The sequence below is a fragment of the Asterias rubens genome, chromosome 7 (genome assembly GCF_902459465.1).
Source record: "Asterias rubens chromosome 7, eAstRub1.3, whole genome shotgun sequence".
Classification (NCBI taxonomy): Eukaryota; Metazoa; Echinodermata; class Asteroidea; order Forcipulatida; family Asteriidae; genus Asterias; species Asterias rubens.
Genome location: NC_047068.1, coordinates 19888802 through 19906889, shown reverse-complemented (window position 1 = coordinate 19906889; position 18088 = coordinate 19888802). Strand labels below are relative to the sequence as shown.

The window sequence follows — 18088 nt, the reverse complement described above, 5'->3', positions numbered from 1 at the left end:
ATTTAACAACAAAACGTTACTGCGGATGTCAACATACATCCAGCCCCGGGGGTCACGAAGTACACAGTGGCTCTCTAAAAAAGCTAAAGACAGATAATAAACGCTATTCTACACGACTGAAGCAGAAACCCATGACGTTGGTAAATATCTAGTTCAATACAAGCAGTGAGTGCTATCTTAATAACAAAATCGACAAATCTCATACTTATTACAAACAGAAAATAGGTTAATGTCTTTGCCGATTAGGTACATAGACATAATCGTTCCATATTTTCGATGGAATCTCAATAACACTCACACCTTTTGAAAAGCAACGTTCACAACTAATATTTTTATTGTATATTTCTATATTTCAGATTTGCAAATTAGAGAAGGCAAAGTCAATTTTGAACAGATGCTACTCATCTGCTTTTCATTGAGCTGATATAGACAGGGAAATATTTTAGTGCTTTCTTCAACTGCATTGCCCCGGCATACCGTGCGTATCTAAAGCTTATTAGTTGTCATTTTCAAGAATGGTTAATTCAGTCGGCACAAACGCCTGCAATTGTATGTCTGAGCTAAATTACATTTTTCGTGCATATGATGAGTAATTTTGATCTACCATGACCGATCCAACTCGCCCTTTCCCTCGTGGCCCCGGGGCTGGATGTATCTCACCATGAACTTTACGTCCACAGTACTCTATGTGTTGTAAAATATTTATCTGTAAACTGAAACTTGGTAAAGTGGTCATTTGGGTACGTACTTGAAGTCATGGCAAGCAAGTAGAAAGTTTGACGTGAAATAAACGTTTTAAAAATAATTATTCACACTGTGCAGAACTGCCCCCGAATTTGCAATTTCTCGCGTCTAAAGATTTGCATAAACACGAATAATAATTATTCTAAAACGTTTACTTAACGTCCTGCAAAATTCTGTTTCTTCAAACCATGACACCAACTACGTACCCAAAATACCACCTTGCCAAAATTCGCATCTTGACAAATATTTTACAACAAAAACGATACTGCGGATGTTAACATACATCCAACCCCGGGGGCCACTAAGTACAAAGTGGCTCTCTAAAGAAGCTAAAGACAGATGAAAAACGGTTGTATACACGACGAAAGGAATTGGTGGAATCTTGCTACATTTAGTGCTTTGTATTCTCCGCTACTTTTCTTTGTCTCAGTTTCCATAACAATATTTTTTGAAGTTTTATCGAAGTGTCAGTTAAATCAGCGTAGTATACATACGTGCTTCACAATGTAGAAGGTTTAAACACTGTCTTGCGAGAAATTAGTTGATCAATACACACTGCGAAATGTTTGTAAATACTCAACAAGTGTGCACAAAGTCACTGTAATACCAAAAAGGTTAATCAAAGAGCAATAACAGCAAAGTGGACAGTGAACTTGGCTAATGGAACACAGCATCAACGTTAATTAAGGCAATCAAAAAGTAACAGTTTAAAAGGTACATGTTCTTAAAATAAAGTGCACAACAAATAATTAAATGTATGTACTCACCAAGTCCCTGCGCTCCTTGACAAAACACATCACCCATTAGAAGTGATAGAATTGCCCTTTATAATCATGGGGAGCCCAGGGCTACATTCAGCGACCGACTGTACTCTCGCGGTACCGTTGTGCGACTTGCTGAGCCCCGCGGCCATGTTGTTGGAGATTGGTCTATTCACTCTCTATTCACTCTCGTCTCGTTGTTTCCTTCTTCAAAAATCAGAAGATAGTTTTTGAGCTATGAATAAAGTACTTTATTAATATCAATATAAACTGCGCCAATAAAGTATCTAAACACTTACAAATGGTCAGATTTATCGGAACCTGAAATAGTATACAACATTTAAGAGTCAGTTCAGGTAAATAATTGACATAGTTGCTCACGGTCAAAAAATGATTTTTTTTTTTACTTTGTGGGTGAAAGGGCCTTGGGGTGCAAGTAAACAAAATTGCATTTTCAATTCATTTTCAAGCCCGTTGCCATTACGGCTCATTTTGTTTTTTGGCCATTTTAGGCCGATTTTGGGGTCTGAAAAACTGGTTTTTAGCTCATATTTACAACTCCACCCCACCAAAATGCAAAATTATTTCAAAAAACCTTATATATCACTACAAAGTATCATCCTTGGCCTTCCTTGAGAAAAAAATTATTGCTTTAAATATCACCCTTGTGCTATTTTTGCATCATGCGTTACAGTATGTTTTTGGAACTTGCAAAATCGAAATTTTTACCCTATTTTTGGACCCCAAAATGTCAACTTGCCAGGGGTCTCAGAAAATTTTCCTTTCGGCTGTAATTAGGGCCAACATTGGTCTTTCCATATCTGGTGTCAAAAACTTGGGCAATTGTATCCTGTTGTGACAGTACTGCCTCAAAACTAGACTTTTTTCCAAAAAAACGTGAAAAATGCCTTTTTAAGGGTCTTTTCACATAATATCGACATACGTGTCCATGGTAAAAAAAAAGGAATCTTTTTCTTATACTTTGTGGATGGTAGGGACTTGGGGTCCAAATAAACAGCATTTACATTTCAAATCATAATATAACACGTTGCCATGGTAACAGTTCATTTGTGTTTAGGCCACTTTAGGCCGATTTTGGGGTCTGAAAAACTTTTTTTTTTAGTTAATAATTTACAACTCCACCCCACCAAAAAACAAAAATATTTCATAAAACCTTTTACGTCACTACAAAGTATAATCCTTGGCTTTACTTGAGACAAAAAAAATATTGCTATTGGTGAGCACAGGACATGGTGAGCACCGGAAATCAGAGAAACAGAGCGCCCGCTAGCGTTCGTTCATTACAAGCGTGTACAGTTTTTGCCGTGCATAATCGGAACGTTGGTTGTGTGTGACCACGCAACACCAATGGTCTAGGAACCTAGACTAGTATGTGTATGGAATCCGGATCATCTCGTACCCAAGTCAACTCGTACCCAAGTCAACTCGTACCCAAGTCAACTCGTACCCAAGTCAACTCGTACCCAAGTCAACTTGTACCCGAGTCAACTCGTACCTGAGTCAACTCGTACCCAAGTCAACTCGCACCCAAATAAATGTTTTAAATTGTTTTTACTCTACTCGTACTGATAAATATTGTAGTTTAATTTATTTATTTATATTGTTAATCATACATTTAGCTATTCATTGCTGCAATGATTTTTTTTTTCTTGGGTTTTTTTCATGTTGCAGTTTTTTTTTTACTTAGGCCCTACGGTGGGTGGGGAAAATTAATCAGAGAACTTTTTTTAATATAGGCTTGTTAGAATGAATTTTTGGGTTTTTTTTATTCGGAAAAAGATAATAAGAACTTACGCAAAGTGTTTTGGTTGGAAAAAGTGGAACAGTAAATTTGTTAAAATGTACTTGTTATCGGAAAACGATAATCAGAACATAACGCAAATGAATGAATTGAATGAATCCGATCTTACCATGAAATTTTCTTTTCGGAACACTTTAACAGGAAAAACACCAAGGTAAACATGAAGGGTTGCGTTTTACATAGTATATTTTTTCATTGAAAATAATTGGTCTCATATGAACATTGAGGTCGAAATATTTATACCTCCTTGATAACGAAGAACTAGTGTGCATCTGATACGGCGACCCTTCAACATGGGAATTTAAAAGAAACCACAATGGATATCTGAATGAATATCCAAGCGGAAAAAGGCAGAAATGAGATTAACAAACATTATTAAAAACGAAATTCGTGAGATTATTATTAATAAAAGTGAGCTCCATATGATGGTAGAACATCATTTTTATTTCCTATCGCTTACAAAATCACGTCGCACGGAAATTCTCCGTTTCGGCATACAACGTACGTTGTAGGTTCGAGTTGACTTAGGTACGAGTTGACCTGGGTACGAGTTGACCTAGGTACGAGTTGACTTTGGTACGAGTTGACTTGGGTACAATATTTTGGGTGCGAGTTGACTTGGGTACGAGTTGACCTGTTTCGTGTGTATGGTACGGTGTATGCTGGTACTCAGTTATTTTTGCATTGGCTTAACACAGCGACGTGAAGAGTACCAGTTATATAGTGAGTAGAGTAGAGAAGAATCCTACTCGTACATGTACCATAGGAAATCTCTTCGCATATCTTGCACCAACTGATTAAGCGGACTCTAACATTTTAATTATGAGGGAGAATTTAAACTTTTCTTAATAAGTAATACATACAAAATTTGCATATGGATTTTTAATTGATATACTAAGGGAACTTTTAAAGATGAAACAGTGTTAAATACCTACGTAAAAATAAAAAATAAAAAACGGTTAAAAATTAAAACAGTGTAAATAATACATATTTTAAATTCATTTTACCTTGATACAAAATGGTACATTCTTCCCGTCCCAACATGTCAACAAGCTTGTCAAGAGGGGATGCTAAGCAAGCAAAACAACATTATGCCCTCATCAGTGTTCTAAAATACGAATAGTTTATCTGCCATTTTGCAAAAGGAATGCTTGTACTGGCTTCTCTCTTCGTGATGGATCACTTGTTAAGATTAATCTGACATTAAGTGCACTGCTCGTAACACCGTTTCAATTTCTGCCGATCTTATTGTTGTGTACCGACCGACTGTTTTCTCCGGCACGTCGTCACTGGACAAGGTTGGCGCGGTTGTTGAGGTCTCATCATCGGTAGGCAGCTGGGGTTGCGCACCCATCCATCTCGATGATCATGCACACTAGAGTTGATCTTCACGAAGCAGGTAACCAGTGTTACTGTACAGATATTTGGTTAAATTTACTAATTGAGTAATTGCTGGTAGTTGCGATGATCGTTACTGGTAAATACCTCAGACAGTTTTGCTATTCCAGACAGCAGAGCGCATCACGTGGGTGTGTATAAACCTTTGTTTATGACCGGTAAAAAGTGTTAATTCATGGGTGTGACACGCGACCGTGCACCTGTCCTTATATAAGACAGTTTCTTCATTCCTATTGTATTGCTATTGGTCGAGAGCAACGGCTGAAACAGTTGTGCCACATCACGCGATACGCGCACAGCATTCCCTTATAAGGAGTTGTTTACCAGAAGGTGGCAGAGGGCTTTACCATTTCGTAGCTGGAGGGGTGTTGTGTTGTAAGAAATCATTTAACAATTATAATTTGTGCATTTATTTTACTTTTTGACAAAAAAGTGGTGATTTTTTGACCGAAAAGGTACTTATGAATGGGAATCAAAGTGTGTTGAATCGGTTTTTAACTAGTGGTTTAAACCCGCCGAGGCCTGGTTCTTTATAATTTACCTCGACTTAGTCGAACAAGGCCTAGTTGGGATTAAACCACTAGTGGAAAACCTCTTCACCACACATTGATCCCCTTATTTGTAAAATGTTTCTATCATTTGTTTTGTGATGTTCATTGTATGGTCTATGGAATAATCACATCACATTCACAGTGAATGTGATGTGATGGACTATTCCATACATTTCAAGTTCAGTGTTTATCAGTTATTATAGACAAACTGATAGATGCAGACGGAAACCAGTCAATTGGCCCCCACCAAAGTCACCCACTACAAAGTCGCCCACTTGTCCAAAGTCCAATGCCCCCATACAACGACGCCCCCCCTTTACATACCCCCCCCCCCTGCAGACGGAAACCAGTCAATTGGCCCCCACCAAAGTTGCCCACTAGTACAATGTCGCCCCCTTCACAGAGAGCCCCCCCCCCCCCTACAACATCCCCCCCCCCTTTCACAGAGCCCCCCAGAGCACAAGACTAGCTATGTAGATCCAGCTGGACTGGGGCACTGAACTGCTTTTAAAAGAATTTACATTTGTGGTGTTTATACAATGTTGTCAACAGGAGTAAAGGCCCGGTCACACAGGCCCCGATAACGAGAACCAAAATGAGAACGATAAAAATGCACGCTCGCGATTGGTTGAATTGCTCCAAGCAGAATACGCCCACGCTCATTCAACCAATCGAGGGCGTGCATTTTTATCGTTATCGTTTTCGTTCTCGTTATCGGGGCCTGTGTGACCGGGCCTTAACTGCTTGTTTCCTACCTGTGGCCATATGGTCTTTGAAAATCTAATTAAAATTAAATGGGGAGGCTTGAGCAAGTACATTGAGTTACACAAATTAATTAATTGTATTATAATTAAATGTGGGTGTAGACTCGACTCCTCGAACAGAGAGCAACTGAACTATACATTTAGAGTCTGAACTAGGTCTTTCTTACTCTCACAGAACTGTAGCCAAGTATAAATTATGTAAAATTATCTGTTCGTTTCTCTGTTTCGAGCATAGACAATCTGGTTTACATTATGTACATGTTGCAGGTATACAATTATAGTTGAGTCAAATTTGGCTCTGAAATTATCTGCATTATGCCATCAACTATCTACTGTACCAACGTAATTAGTAATCTTATTTTACAGTTAAAAACAGGCCTGATAAAACCATTTCATTTAGCAATTGGTATAAAATTGGTGTTCAACCATTTGTTAATGTGAGAGTAACTGTATACAATACTTTAGCTGGATTTTTATCCAAACAAAAGTGACACATTAAAGGTTTGCAACTAAAGAAATCGAAGAATGCACTCAGACTATTTCACTTATAATTCAAAAGGATGACAAGTCACGCATGAATCCAAATCATATTTGTGCTTGACAGTGGACAATGTACATGTATCGCCGATTTACACATTTATCGCACGACACTGTATTAGCAAACACTTCAACCTTGCTGAAAGAACATTGTCTACAATCGGGAAATCATTTTGCCTAATGGTACTGAAAAATTACTGTGCGGTCTGACTATTCCAAATTAAATTGCAACCCCTCCCCCCCCCCCTCACCTTTTAAAATCTGTGAAGTGAAGCAAAACCATTAGTGACAAATTACATTGACTTGCAAAAATGCAAGCTTCATGTGCTTTTAAGCAGTATGCAAAACAAGTGTTTGTTGAAAGGGAAAATAGTTGATGCTGTTTTCCTTTTTAATATGGCAATCTTTTGTTAATAATCTTTTACGGGTACATGTATGGTCAGTGCTGTCTTCGACTTTTTTAGTCAGACATTTTGACTGCAAAGAGCTTGGAATATAATTTACTTTATTCATGGACTTCAGTCTTTCAATAGATAGATTAGTTTTGTTTTTTTTATTGTGTTTTTGGTTTGGGTTTCTGTTTTGTTTTGTTCTCACAATTTTGGTTGCCCTATTTTATTTAACTACTTGTCCACTCCTTTACCATGTTTACTGACAAAAATATGTTAAAAGAGGGTAAATTAAACAATTGATTTAAAAGTTTGTCTTCGATATTATATTCTGATGGTCATAAAAAGTGTGAATTCCGAGCTCAACAGATCTACCTCAATTTATAATGTGTGTGTTTTTTTTTGTGTTTTTTTATGTATTCACTTGTCATTGCTGTGGTTTCAACCATTTGTACATATCTGTTTTGTCATTTTGTCAAGTAATCTTTTTATTTTTAAATATCTGTATATTGCATATTTCTCTAAATATTTTTTATATGGAGCTGGTCTATTGTTGTAATTGCCTGCAAAGGATGATTAAAGTTTTTTTAATCGTATTGAATTGAATTGGATTGAATTGAATTGAATGCTTTGTGGCAACCTTTCAGCTACAAGGTGGGCATAGAAAGTAATGTGTACCAGTGCATAATCTACCATGTCATAATTCCACTGTGATCAACCTGACTCTGACCCTCACTGAAGCTCTAAATTTAATTCCAGGATTTTATTAATTAGTTTATTGTGTAATAATAATTTAATATTCTATTTGTGTCTTCCCCCATTGATTTTGTCCTAAGTGTATTGAACAATATTTTTACCAGTTTGCTTTGTTAATTCAATGATCTCCTTTGTATAAAAATCCATCTGTCGGTTCATTACTTTGTGTTTTGCATTTCACACAGTTGTCATTGTGTGTAGATCACTGTGCATCATGTCAATGATATTCAGATCACTTATTGTTGTTTGTATTTTTTTGTTTTTAAATGCAAGTTCGCCAACAAAACAAGGCTAAAAGCCACTCTATGTAAAGGGCTACAAGGAAGAAAACAGAGAAAAGTTGTAAATCATGTTTCAGGCCTGAATAGTTTGTTTTTGAAAGGGCAAGGACACCAAGGCATTTACATCTTCCCGGTAAAGGGCACTCTATAAGGGATTTGTAAACTTCCACTGGAGCATTTCAATTCAAGAGCACCGAGGCAGTGACCTGAGGTAATGGAGGGAAATCGCCCTGTGTTGCCTCTGTGAAGTATCAGGTCTGATGATTACTTCGTTTAAAACTGTCAGTCAGAAAATAATGAAAAATGAGAAGTCACAAGTACATCAATTATGGTTTACTGATGTTTTTTTATTAAGGCCTAACTGAGTTGTTTTCCTTGCTAGTCAAAAAACGTCCGGCCATTGCATAAAACCACTGATCGTGATCATCGTGATGTAAAGCAGATTTGCAAAAGCAATTTATGTGAAGTCTTTATTGAAATATTAGGCCCTAAAGCTATCTTTTCAATTTCTTTCACAGCTTTCTCCGGAAACATTGGGGTGCTTTGCATACTTCTAGACAAGGGACAGGTGAGTCAAGTTGCACAAAGGTTCCCTAAAGTAAGAGTACTACATGTAAGTTTATTATGCAACGAACAGGTTCCAAGCTTGACAGGTTCTAATTTCATAGAGCTGCTTTTAAGCATTGAAAGTAGCCAAGCACTTAACAAAATATGATTTAGACTATGATTACCATCCACAAATAACATTTTGCATATTTGTGATATTCATGCAATATTCAACCTTAGCAGCTCTATGAAGAATTTTACTGACAGTATTTTTTTTTTTTTTCAGATTCAAATTTTGGGCAATAGTAAACTGATCTTTTTACATGAGCCTTACACCACATTACGCGATTTTTTTCTCAAAATGTATCAAAGCTGTAGGCCTCTAACCAAAAGTGCATTAACTGCCCTTAGTGTTCAGAGTGATTACCAAACTAATACATCCTTCCCTTTAAAGACAGTGGACACTATTGGTAATTGTCAAAGACCAGTCTTCTCACTTGGTGTATCTCAACATATGCATAAAATAACAAACCTGTGAAAATTTCAGCTCGATTAGTCTTTGGAGTTGCGAGATAACTTTGAAATAAAAAAACACCCTTGTCACACTGTTTTGTGCTTTCAGATGCTTGATTTCGAGACCTCAGATTCTAAATTTTGAGGTCTCGAAATCAAATTCGTGGAAAATTACTTCTTTCTCGAAAACTATGTCACTTTAGAGAGAGCCGTTTCTCACAATGTTTTATACCATCAACCTCTCCCATTACTCGTTACCAGTGAGGTTTTATGCTGAAAATTATTTTGAGTAATTACCAATAGTGTCCACTGCCTTTAAAGCACAGTTTTTGATGAGCAGAAAGAAAGCTAGATTTGTTGATTTAATGCAGTCAAACAAAAGTTAACAGAAAAACAAAATTAAAAATAGAAGAGGAACAAATTCTTGCAATCCCACTTCGGAGATGCACAATAGTATTGCTTGATTGCTTCATCAGCATTCAATCGCACTGTTTGCCCCCCCGTCCACAAATTTAATTTGCGCGAGATTGCTATTTATAAAACCTGTATCAATCAGCTGGCTTGGTGAGGCCTGTATAATCAATCAGATATTTATAAAAACCCAGAGAGGCAGGAATGCAGGATGTATATCACAGGGTGATGTATGAGTGTTAACTTGAATAACAACATCTCAAATTATTTTTTAATTTGTGCCAATTTTAAAGGTCATTGTTTGCATCAATTTGCTGCGATTTGGCAAATGTCTGTATTTGTTTCGTCTGGTAGGCCTAGGCCTCATAAGAATAAAAACAATATTTTACATTTTTAGCTTAAACCTTTTTTTATATTGTTTTAATCTGCTGCCGATTAATACACGTACATTATAAAGTTTGTGAGGCATAATTTTCAGTAGTAATGCACGTGCAAAGTCAATCAATTTTTGTTGTTGTCTAATTGGTATTGCAATTGGGAAATGAAATCTATGTTATTTGCAATGGGAGACTTTCTGGGACAATAGAGGGCAGCAGACTTACCGGGTAAATCCATTGTTCTCAGAATTATGCGCATGTTCAGAACTACGTAAACAATGGAAACTTACCCGGTATGTCTGCTGCCACCTAGCGTTGGAAAGTCTCCTATTGTATTGTAGTCTGTATTATTTTGTGACTTTGTCACCTAGGGCGTGCAATAGGTATTTTGTAATAAACCTGACTTTAAATTGCATGATATTGGTCAGCACTTTGTGATTTATTGTAACACATGCATCAGTTTTGCATTGCTTTGAAGATATATTACATGATTGTCAAAATGGTTGTGAAATTTGAATGTGGACTTCTGATTTAGCCTATACTGGAGTGTTGTACGAGTATACTGTATGTAGTCTTTCTTCTTGACATTGTTTGATACTCAACGTTTTGGGGATTTGTTTCGCTTTGTTGATTTGAACCAACAGTTTATGTACATTGTAAGCTGCTTTTTTTGGATAAAGCTTTTGGGGAACTTTTAAAGGGGCACCAAGGTCACAGACCTGGAACTACACAGAGGTAGCAAAGGCCATGGCCTCCATTTGTGCCCCGTCAATACATGTAGTTTCCCATAGACATTGAGATTTGCCATTTGAAGTGCTCTTTACAAAATGAAAATTGCCCTACTGCAAGATAAAATTCCAGGCCTAAGTACAAGATATTGGGAAACAGAGGCCGCGGCGTGGCATCTATGCTATCCCGAGGAGAGATGCTGTGGGCAGAGACCACAACAGAGTTGTCTGCCTGCATAGGCTAAATGACAGGGAAGATTGGAGTTGCAGCCACCGCTGGGCATCCTGCCTGAATTGCCATCAAATCCTGAACACGTACTTTTCAAGTGCATTTTCTAAACCTGTGTACTTTTTACTTTTGTATAATTCTAAGGATCCTGACTGTAAGGACGAGCATGGGCAGACAGCACTGCACAAAGCAGCCATGAATGGAAACTTGGATTGCATCAAGATTCTGATTGGCAAAGGAGCTGAGACGCATATCCAAGACCAAGCAGGTACTTTATTCAGTTAGTTTCTATGGCAATGGCTGGCTGTAATAAAAACCATCTTGGTGTGTCTTGTTGCAAATGTAGATGAGTTTCGATTTTCGTTTGTTTCTCTACGACCAACCACCGACAGTTTCGGGAAAAAAGACAGACATTTTAAAACATATATGGCGCCTTGGTACAGGTATTCAGATATGAGGTCGCTTTATAGCTTGAGAAATGTCAGATGTTTTTGTTTTCTTTGTTCTGGACTGTAATGAACTGGAATGTAAGTGGGGAGAAATTTTGATCAAGGCCTTAATTGTCAAAGACTTGCAAATTTGGGTGCCCTAGTTTGCAAATTCTGAAACCCTCCCTCTAAATCAACAAATCAATACTTGTTGCAATATTAGTTTCATTTATTTTAAGAATATTTGTTCAGAAACGCTGAATGTGCATAATTTTGTTATACATGTACTGATGTTTTTGCCTTTATTCCGCAAAAGGATGCTATCATGAAATACAGAATGAATTTTCCAACAGAGATAGCCTATTCAAACCGAAACGCCTACACCCATGAGTGTGACTGATTTATACATGCTTATTTTAAAGTATACGGAAGAAGAAGAAAAATATTAACCCTGACATTTTATGCTTGATATTATCATGCAACATGAGCGTGATTGTGTGCAGAGTCTCTCCATTTACCTGATACAAATATAATGTGTTTGTGGCTACTGGTTATACTGCCATCTCTATTTGTTCCAATCCACAATGCATATATTTAAAGGCAGTGGACACTATTGGTAATTACTCAAAATAATTATTAGCATGAAACCTTACTTGGTAACGAGTAATGGAAAGCTGTTGATAGTATAACACATTGCGAGAAACAACTCCCTCTGAAGTAACGTAGTTTTTGAAAAAGAAGTAATTTACCATTTCGAGACCTCAGAATAAGATTTTGACGTCTCGATAATCAAGCATATGAAAGCACCAGTTTACAACTTCGTGTGACAAGGGTGTTTTTTCTCCCATCATTATCTGGCAACTTAGACGACCAATTGAGTTCAAATCTACACATGATTGTTTTATGCATGTTGTGATGAGATACACCAAGTAAGAAGACTGTTCTTTGACAATTACCAATAGTGTCCAGTTTCTTTAAGATTTGCCCTGTTCTCTTTAGCCATGGTTCTTGAAAAGAAACGCTTGAATTGGAAATGACATTACTAGCAAACCAAGAAAAACTCAGTTATGATGCAAATGGGTACAGTTTATTTTTTGAAATCTGTTACATTTAGCTTGATTGGTTGTCGGAGTTGCGAGATAACTATGAAAGAAAAAACACCCTTGTCACACAAAGTTGTGTGCTTTCAGATGCTTGATTTTGAGACCTCAAATTCTAAACTTGAGGTCTCGAAATCAAATTTGTGGAAAAGTACTTCTTTCTCGAAAACAATGTTACTTCAGAGGGAGCCGTTTCTCACAATGTTTTATACCATCAACCTCTCCCCATTACTCAATACCAAGAAAGGTTTTATGCTAATCAATATTTTGACTAATTACCAATAGTGTCCACTGCCTTTAAACCAATATTTTAATCATCCAATATTTATTTATTGGTTAGTTGACTTTTAATAACTGCTACCTGGCAAGTAGTTGTTACTGTAAACCAAATATGCATTGATACCTCACCGTGCTATGCCTCAAATCCCATTTCATTAACTTATTAATTCTCTAATTTGAATTGATTGCATCTTGAAATAGAAAAACCTTGGATACTATAGTTTGTTGAAATATTTGAATACATTAGAAGTAAAAAAAAATATTAAAAAGTAAAAACATCATTGAGACCAAGGATTATGTTTTCACAAATGAATTGCTGATTGAGCAACATAAAACAGGGATGTACAATTTTCCCTTCTGGAAATCCTTGCCCCAGTAGTTGTGCCGTAAGCGTTCAACATCATCTCGGCCGCGATGATAGAATTGGGTCACTCATTGCATTGCCATGGAAACAGACAAAGTCACGATTTCAGTGTGCTGTAAAGATTTGGTGGTTGGATGTTTTAGAAACCTTCAAGTGCTCTCGAGGGACGCGTGGGATGCTTCAATATTGTGCTTTATTCCATAACAAGATCAATTGAATTGTACCGGTAACTGTAAATAGACAACTAGTGTATCAGTTAGGCACATGTACAAAAAAAATTAACATAAGTTATAAGGTCTACAGTCTGCATCTTACTTATCGAAAAATTTGTGCAAGTGATTGGCTTGAGCCATTATTCCTGTCATTATCATTCTTTGCAGACATGTATAAAACTCCTTCAGTATATAAAACTCAAATTTAACATCTCTTATATCGTTGCGGTACCCGCTGCCAAAACATAGGATTCAAAATGCCTCTAGCTACCGGGCAACCTCGGTAGTCTAGTTGGTAAGACACTGCTCCAGAATTGCAAGGGTCGTGGGTTCGAATCCCACCCGAGTAACATGCTTGTGATATGTTTTCACAGGACTCGGGAAAGTACTGAGTATACAGTGCTAACACACATCGGTGTATGGGTAAAAACCAAAATTAATACATACAACTCCTCAGACAAAAAAAATGGGATTTGTTTATCCCTTTCAAATCCTGTCGAATTCCTGTTTTTAAAATAAATTAATGATGTGCAAACAAACTGCAATATAATAAGTTGTATTGCGACACAACACAACACAAACATGGGATACTTTGTAGTACATTTAGTATCAGGTACAATGTATGTCAACGGTGGAATACTTGAAATGTAGTCTTATGTTTTATTAATTAACTACACATCTCAAGGTTGTTGCAACTTTCCTCTTTTTACCTGCTGTAAAGAAAGTAAGACTACATGCACTGTATAATACAAGCAGTCACTAGTACTATGAAATCTCTTAAGACTTGATTGGACACAAATTAATGAAATTTATTTAATTTATGAACAAATGATGGCAGAAGAGATCTCCCAAAGTTTTTTCAAAAATGTCGGGCGCTCTGGACCCAAATTTTGAAGTTTTGCTGAAGTGCTGTGAATTGAAACGAGGCCTTCAGAATGTTTTCTGCTTTGTGTTTATCTTGGTTTTAAAAGTGCAGTTTTCTGCAGCATTCTATATGTTGTTTCTTGTCTTGTAAACAATAATTTTGTTTACAAGACAGGAAAAAACATATAGAATGCTAATTTTTGGGGCATATGGACATATGCAAATCGCGCATGGCGGCCAGACACACTAGTGCACGGGTAGAACCCTGAGCAGTTGTCTGCCCAATAGAACTTTATCATGGTGCGGCCATCTCGATTTTTCTTCCATTCAAATCAATGTAACCAAACCGAGGCTGGAAGGAAAAATAGTCTGGTTTCTTTATGTTCAAGGAATATTAGCATTCATTTCTGTTGTTTGGTACAAGGTACACGACCAAGATTAAGGGAACATGTTCAAAGGCCTATTGTTCTGCATGACATAAAACTCCTGTTCTTTTATCCGATAGGGTGTACTGCCTTGCACCATGCAGCAAAAAATGGACACTTAGTTGTGGTTAAGTGGTTGATACAAGAGGCTGACGTCAAACTTCTGCCATGCAGTAAAAAGGAACGCACGCCCAGGGCGTTTGCAAAGAGGAACGGCCACAGGAAGGTGGTGCTGTACTTAGCAGAAATGGGTAAGTGTAAACTGTAGGGAATGATTTCATGTCAGAATAAGTGTATTTGTACACCCAAATGGAAGGTACGTTTGGTATAATCACTCTTTATGGGTCACTCACAGCATTGCCATGGAAACAGACAAAGTCACGATTTCAGTGTGCTGTAAAGATTTGTTGGTGGGATGTTTTAGAAACCTTCAAGCGCTCTCGAGGGACGCGTGGGAGGCTTCAATATTGTGCTTAATTCCATAATAAGATCGATTGAAACTGTAAATAGACAACTAGTGTATAGGTAGGGCATATTTGATTTGTTTTTTATCAAAATTTGAATCTGAGACCTTTACTATCAGGAACTTGTTCAGCAGGAGCATTTCTTCAGCTTTAAAATGAACACAATCTAATGTTCTGAGAAACATATATTTTGCAGAACTGGCTTTTAGAGCATATTATTGAGTTGGCAACTCTACAAATCCTTTCTAATAAATCGTCAATGCGACTTGTCACTTGTCAAAAGGAAGCCTGGCCTTGCACTGTACTTAGTACATTGTACATTGGAGCATCCTGAAGTGTTGTATTGTGGACACTGTGGAAATGCCAAGCACTGGGTAACCGCCAATTTTCATTAGTCTACAAACTTGGCAATAAGCCATTTTGCCAGTTGGATTTGAATAATGTCTGGTACAATCACTTGTTTAGTCAAAAGTAACTGCTTACATTTGAATTCCTCAGACTATAGAGACAGTTGCTATGTTAAGTGGTCCTAGGCAAGCCTTTGCTTAGCAACCTCCAGAATAAAACGTTTATACTCATTGTGATTTGTTTTCAACTGTTTGCTTAATTGTCATTGTCGACATGAAAAATAAATGTACATTAAATTAAATTAAATTGAATTGAGCAAACCCTGGTACCATTGTGCAATACACAGTCATTCAGAATTGTGATCACCTTCTCTTACATTTATAAATACGCAAAAGCTTGCCCCGAACCATGACTTGCAACAGTCTCGACAGTCTGAGATATTCAAACTTAAGTGGCTACTGATATGATCAAGCACGTCATTGTACCAGACAATATTCAAATCTAACACGCAATATAGCTTTTGAGAAGGTTAATATACACTGTAAAACATCACACACATAAAATGCATTCCGTCTAGATGAGATTGCTGTGATACCATGGTGATACTGTAGGGATTTAAAAATGGCTACAAATGGTAAACTTGCATGCCAAAATGTCTATACAGCTGTCACAGATAATTGCAACATGGTGTAGAGTGATAAAGGATTTTGTTTGTCTTTCTCCTACGCGATTCTTTTATACGTGTACAAACGATTAATAAGAATGAGTTGTGGATCAAGATTGCTTTGGGGTATTCATTGTAGGGGATGATGATGAAAGGGGACAGAGGGGGCAGCTGCTGGTGCTGGCATGGGCTCCAACCAAGGGCCAGTGATTTTAGCTCAAGAACAAAGTGCCATTTTGTTTTGGTTGAGTATTGGCCGCAATTTGTGCTGATCGGTGGAGCTCAGGTTCGAATAATTGGCTGCTTGAACAGTGGACATTCAGTAACATTCACATATTTGTATCTTATCCCAACATATTTACATATTTGTATCTTAGGCCTATCCCAACATATTTTAAACTGAAGAATACTCATTAAGCATTGCACAAAAAATACCTTCATGCAATCGTGTCTAATGCAAAAGCTGAAGATATTTCCGATGGATACACTTCATCTTTGGACCAAAATATGCAAAACTGGCAAAATTGAGAGTTGTTTTCATTTAACGTCAGAATATCCATTTGGATACTAATATACCAGGAATGTGCACCCTCTAAAAACCATTAATCCAGTGCGTGCTTATTGTATGGCACACTGGGCAGATAATTCACTGCCTCCTCCATGTCCCATGGGTTTTTGGGGGTCAAGGTTGGCGTGTTTCGATCGCGTCCTGGGAATAGCTAATCCTACTATACCGCTGTCACGCACGCACGCACATCAAAATCAAGGTGAACACGATTAAAGAAGAAGATCGTTATCTTACACACACTGTACCTTACATCAAGAAATCCACAATTGTCGTGCATGTGATGTCTCATGAAATTTTGCCACTTTTATTACCAAAACAAAGCCCTGTTTGAAGGGTATCATATGGCTGAGTGGTTAAGAGCATTCAATTCATGTTCTGTTGGTTAAGTCATCGGAATGAGGATTCAAATCTGATTGTGGCATTTGTGTCCAATTTGCTTTACCATAATTGCTTCTCTTCACCCAGGAGTACATATAAATGGATACCTGCAAATGTAGCCTGTGTTGATATTACACGATTGTTATTGTATAAAAAAGCAACATACATGTGAAGCCCCATATGGCAGCTCAGGGCTGTATACTCCCAGGAAGTTGAGAAAGTATAAAGGGATGTTTATTTGGCCTAATGACCAGGGAATGTATGTAAAGCGCATTGATACGGTTATTAGAATGCACTATATTAGAACTAGTTATTATTATTAATTTTAGTTTTTTCCTTTTCACAATTCCTCTTCACAGAAAACAAACAAGATGGCTGTGCATGGCTTGGAAACTCCTGAAACCGGTGAGACCAATCCGCATTATTGGGTAGCGCGGTACTACAGGGGCTAGTCCGTCCGTCCAGCTGTTGTCAAGATTTAATTGTTGAGTCTGGTTGCCAGCTAAGTACATCTATCATTGGTTCACATTTTATAGGCCTATTTATTCAAAACCATAGTTTGCAAATATGAACTCACAAATAAATATCATGCCTGGAATTTCATCTTTGAAAGGGCAAGGCCATTTTCATTTTGCAAAGGGCACTTCCATCGGAAAATCTTAAAGTCAATGGGAAACTTTTGAAGGGGCACCAAGGCCAAGACCAGGGGCAACGGAGGCTTGCTTGTAATTCCAGGCCTGATACATATCATGGTTACATTTTGTTTTATCATCTTGTTTCAAAATCTTGGCTGCAGCTATCACGGCTGTAGCAGCCGGCGCATGGCTGTAGCAGCCGGCGTATGGCTGTCGGTTTATTTTTGGTAATGGTGGGATCAATGAGGTGTACTTCTATGGACTAATTAAGTTGAATCAAAATCTGACTGGTTGAAACAGGTCTCACCCAAGTCATTGTTGTACATGTACATGTAGAAATTTCACTGGCACTTCTGTTGTTGATGCGATGCACTGCTGTACTTGACTTGCCCCCAGCCCTGGGAGACTAGTGAAGTTTACAACTCGACTAGTCACGCCTCGACACTAGTCGCGGCAATTTTTTCATTCCCGAGGTGCATTGCAGCATAATATTTTACGCAGGTGCCATATGGCAGGCGCGACAGTAAAATTCAGGCTTAAAGGATTGAATGA

At 37.6% G+C, this 18088-nt stretch overlaps 1 protein-coding gene across 1 annotated transcript; it reads left to right on the top strand.

Annotated features, from left to right (window-relative positions):
* The first annotated feature begins 4342 nt into the window (after window positions 1–4342).
* LOC117292766 (ankyrin repeat, PH and SEC7 domain containing protein secG-like) lies at window positions 4343–17556 on the top strand. The gene is made up of 5 exons (XM_033774915.1): window positions 4343–4726; window positions 8522–8571; window positions 10952–11075; window positions 14560–14730; window positions 17261–17556. Exons 1-5 carry the CDS (start codon window positions 4690–4692, stop codon window positions 17299–17301), a joined length of 423 nt encoding a protein of 140 aa, XP_033630806.1. The 5' UTR covers window positions 4343–4689; the 3' UTR covers window positions 17302–17556.
* Window positions 17557–18088: the final 532 nt, after the last annotated feature.

Excerpts from the sequence above, each read along its gene's own strand:
- LOC117292766 (XM_033774915.1), top strand. The coding sequence starts at position 4,690 with ATGATCATGCACACTAGAGTTGATCTTCACGAAGCAG. Across the intron at positions 8,572-10,951 it reads TACTTCTAGACAAGGGACAG|GATCCTGACTGTAAGGACGA; the intron begins GTGAGTCAAGTT and ends TATAATTCTAAG. Across the intron at positions 11,076-14,559 it reads GCATATCCAAGACCAAGCAG|GGTGTACTGCCTTGCACCAT; the intron begins GTACTTTATTCA and ends TTTATCCGATAG.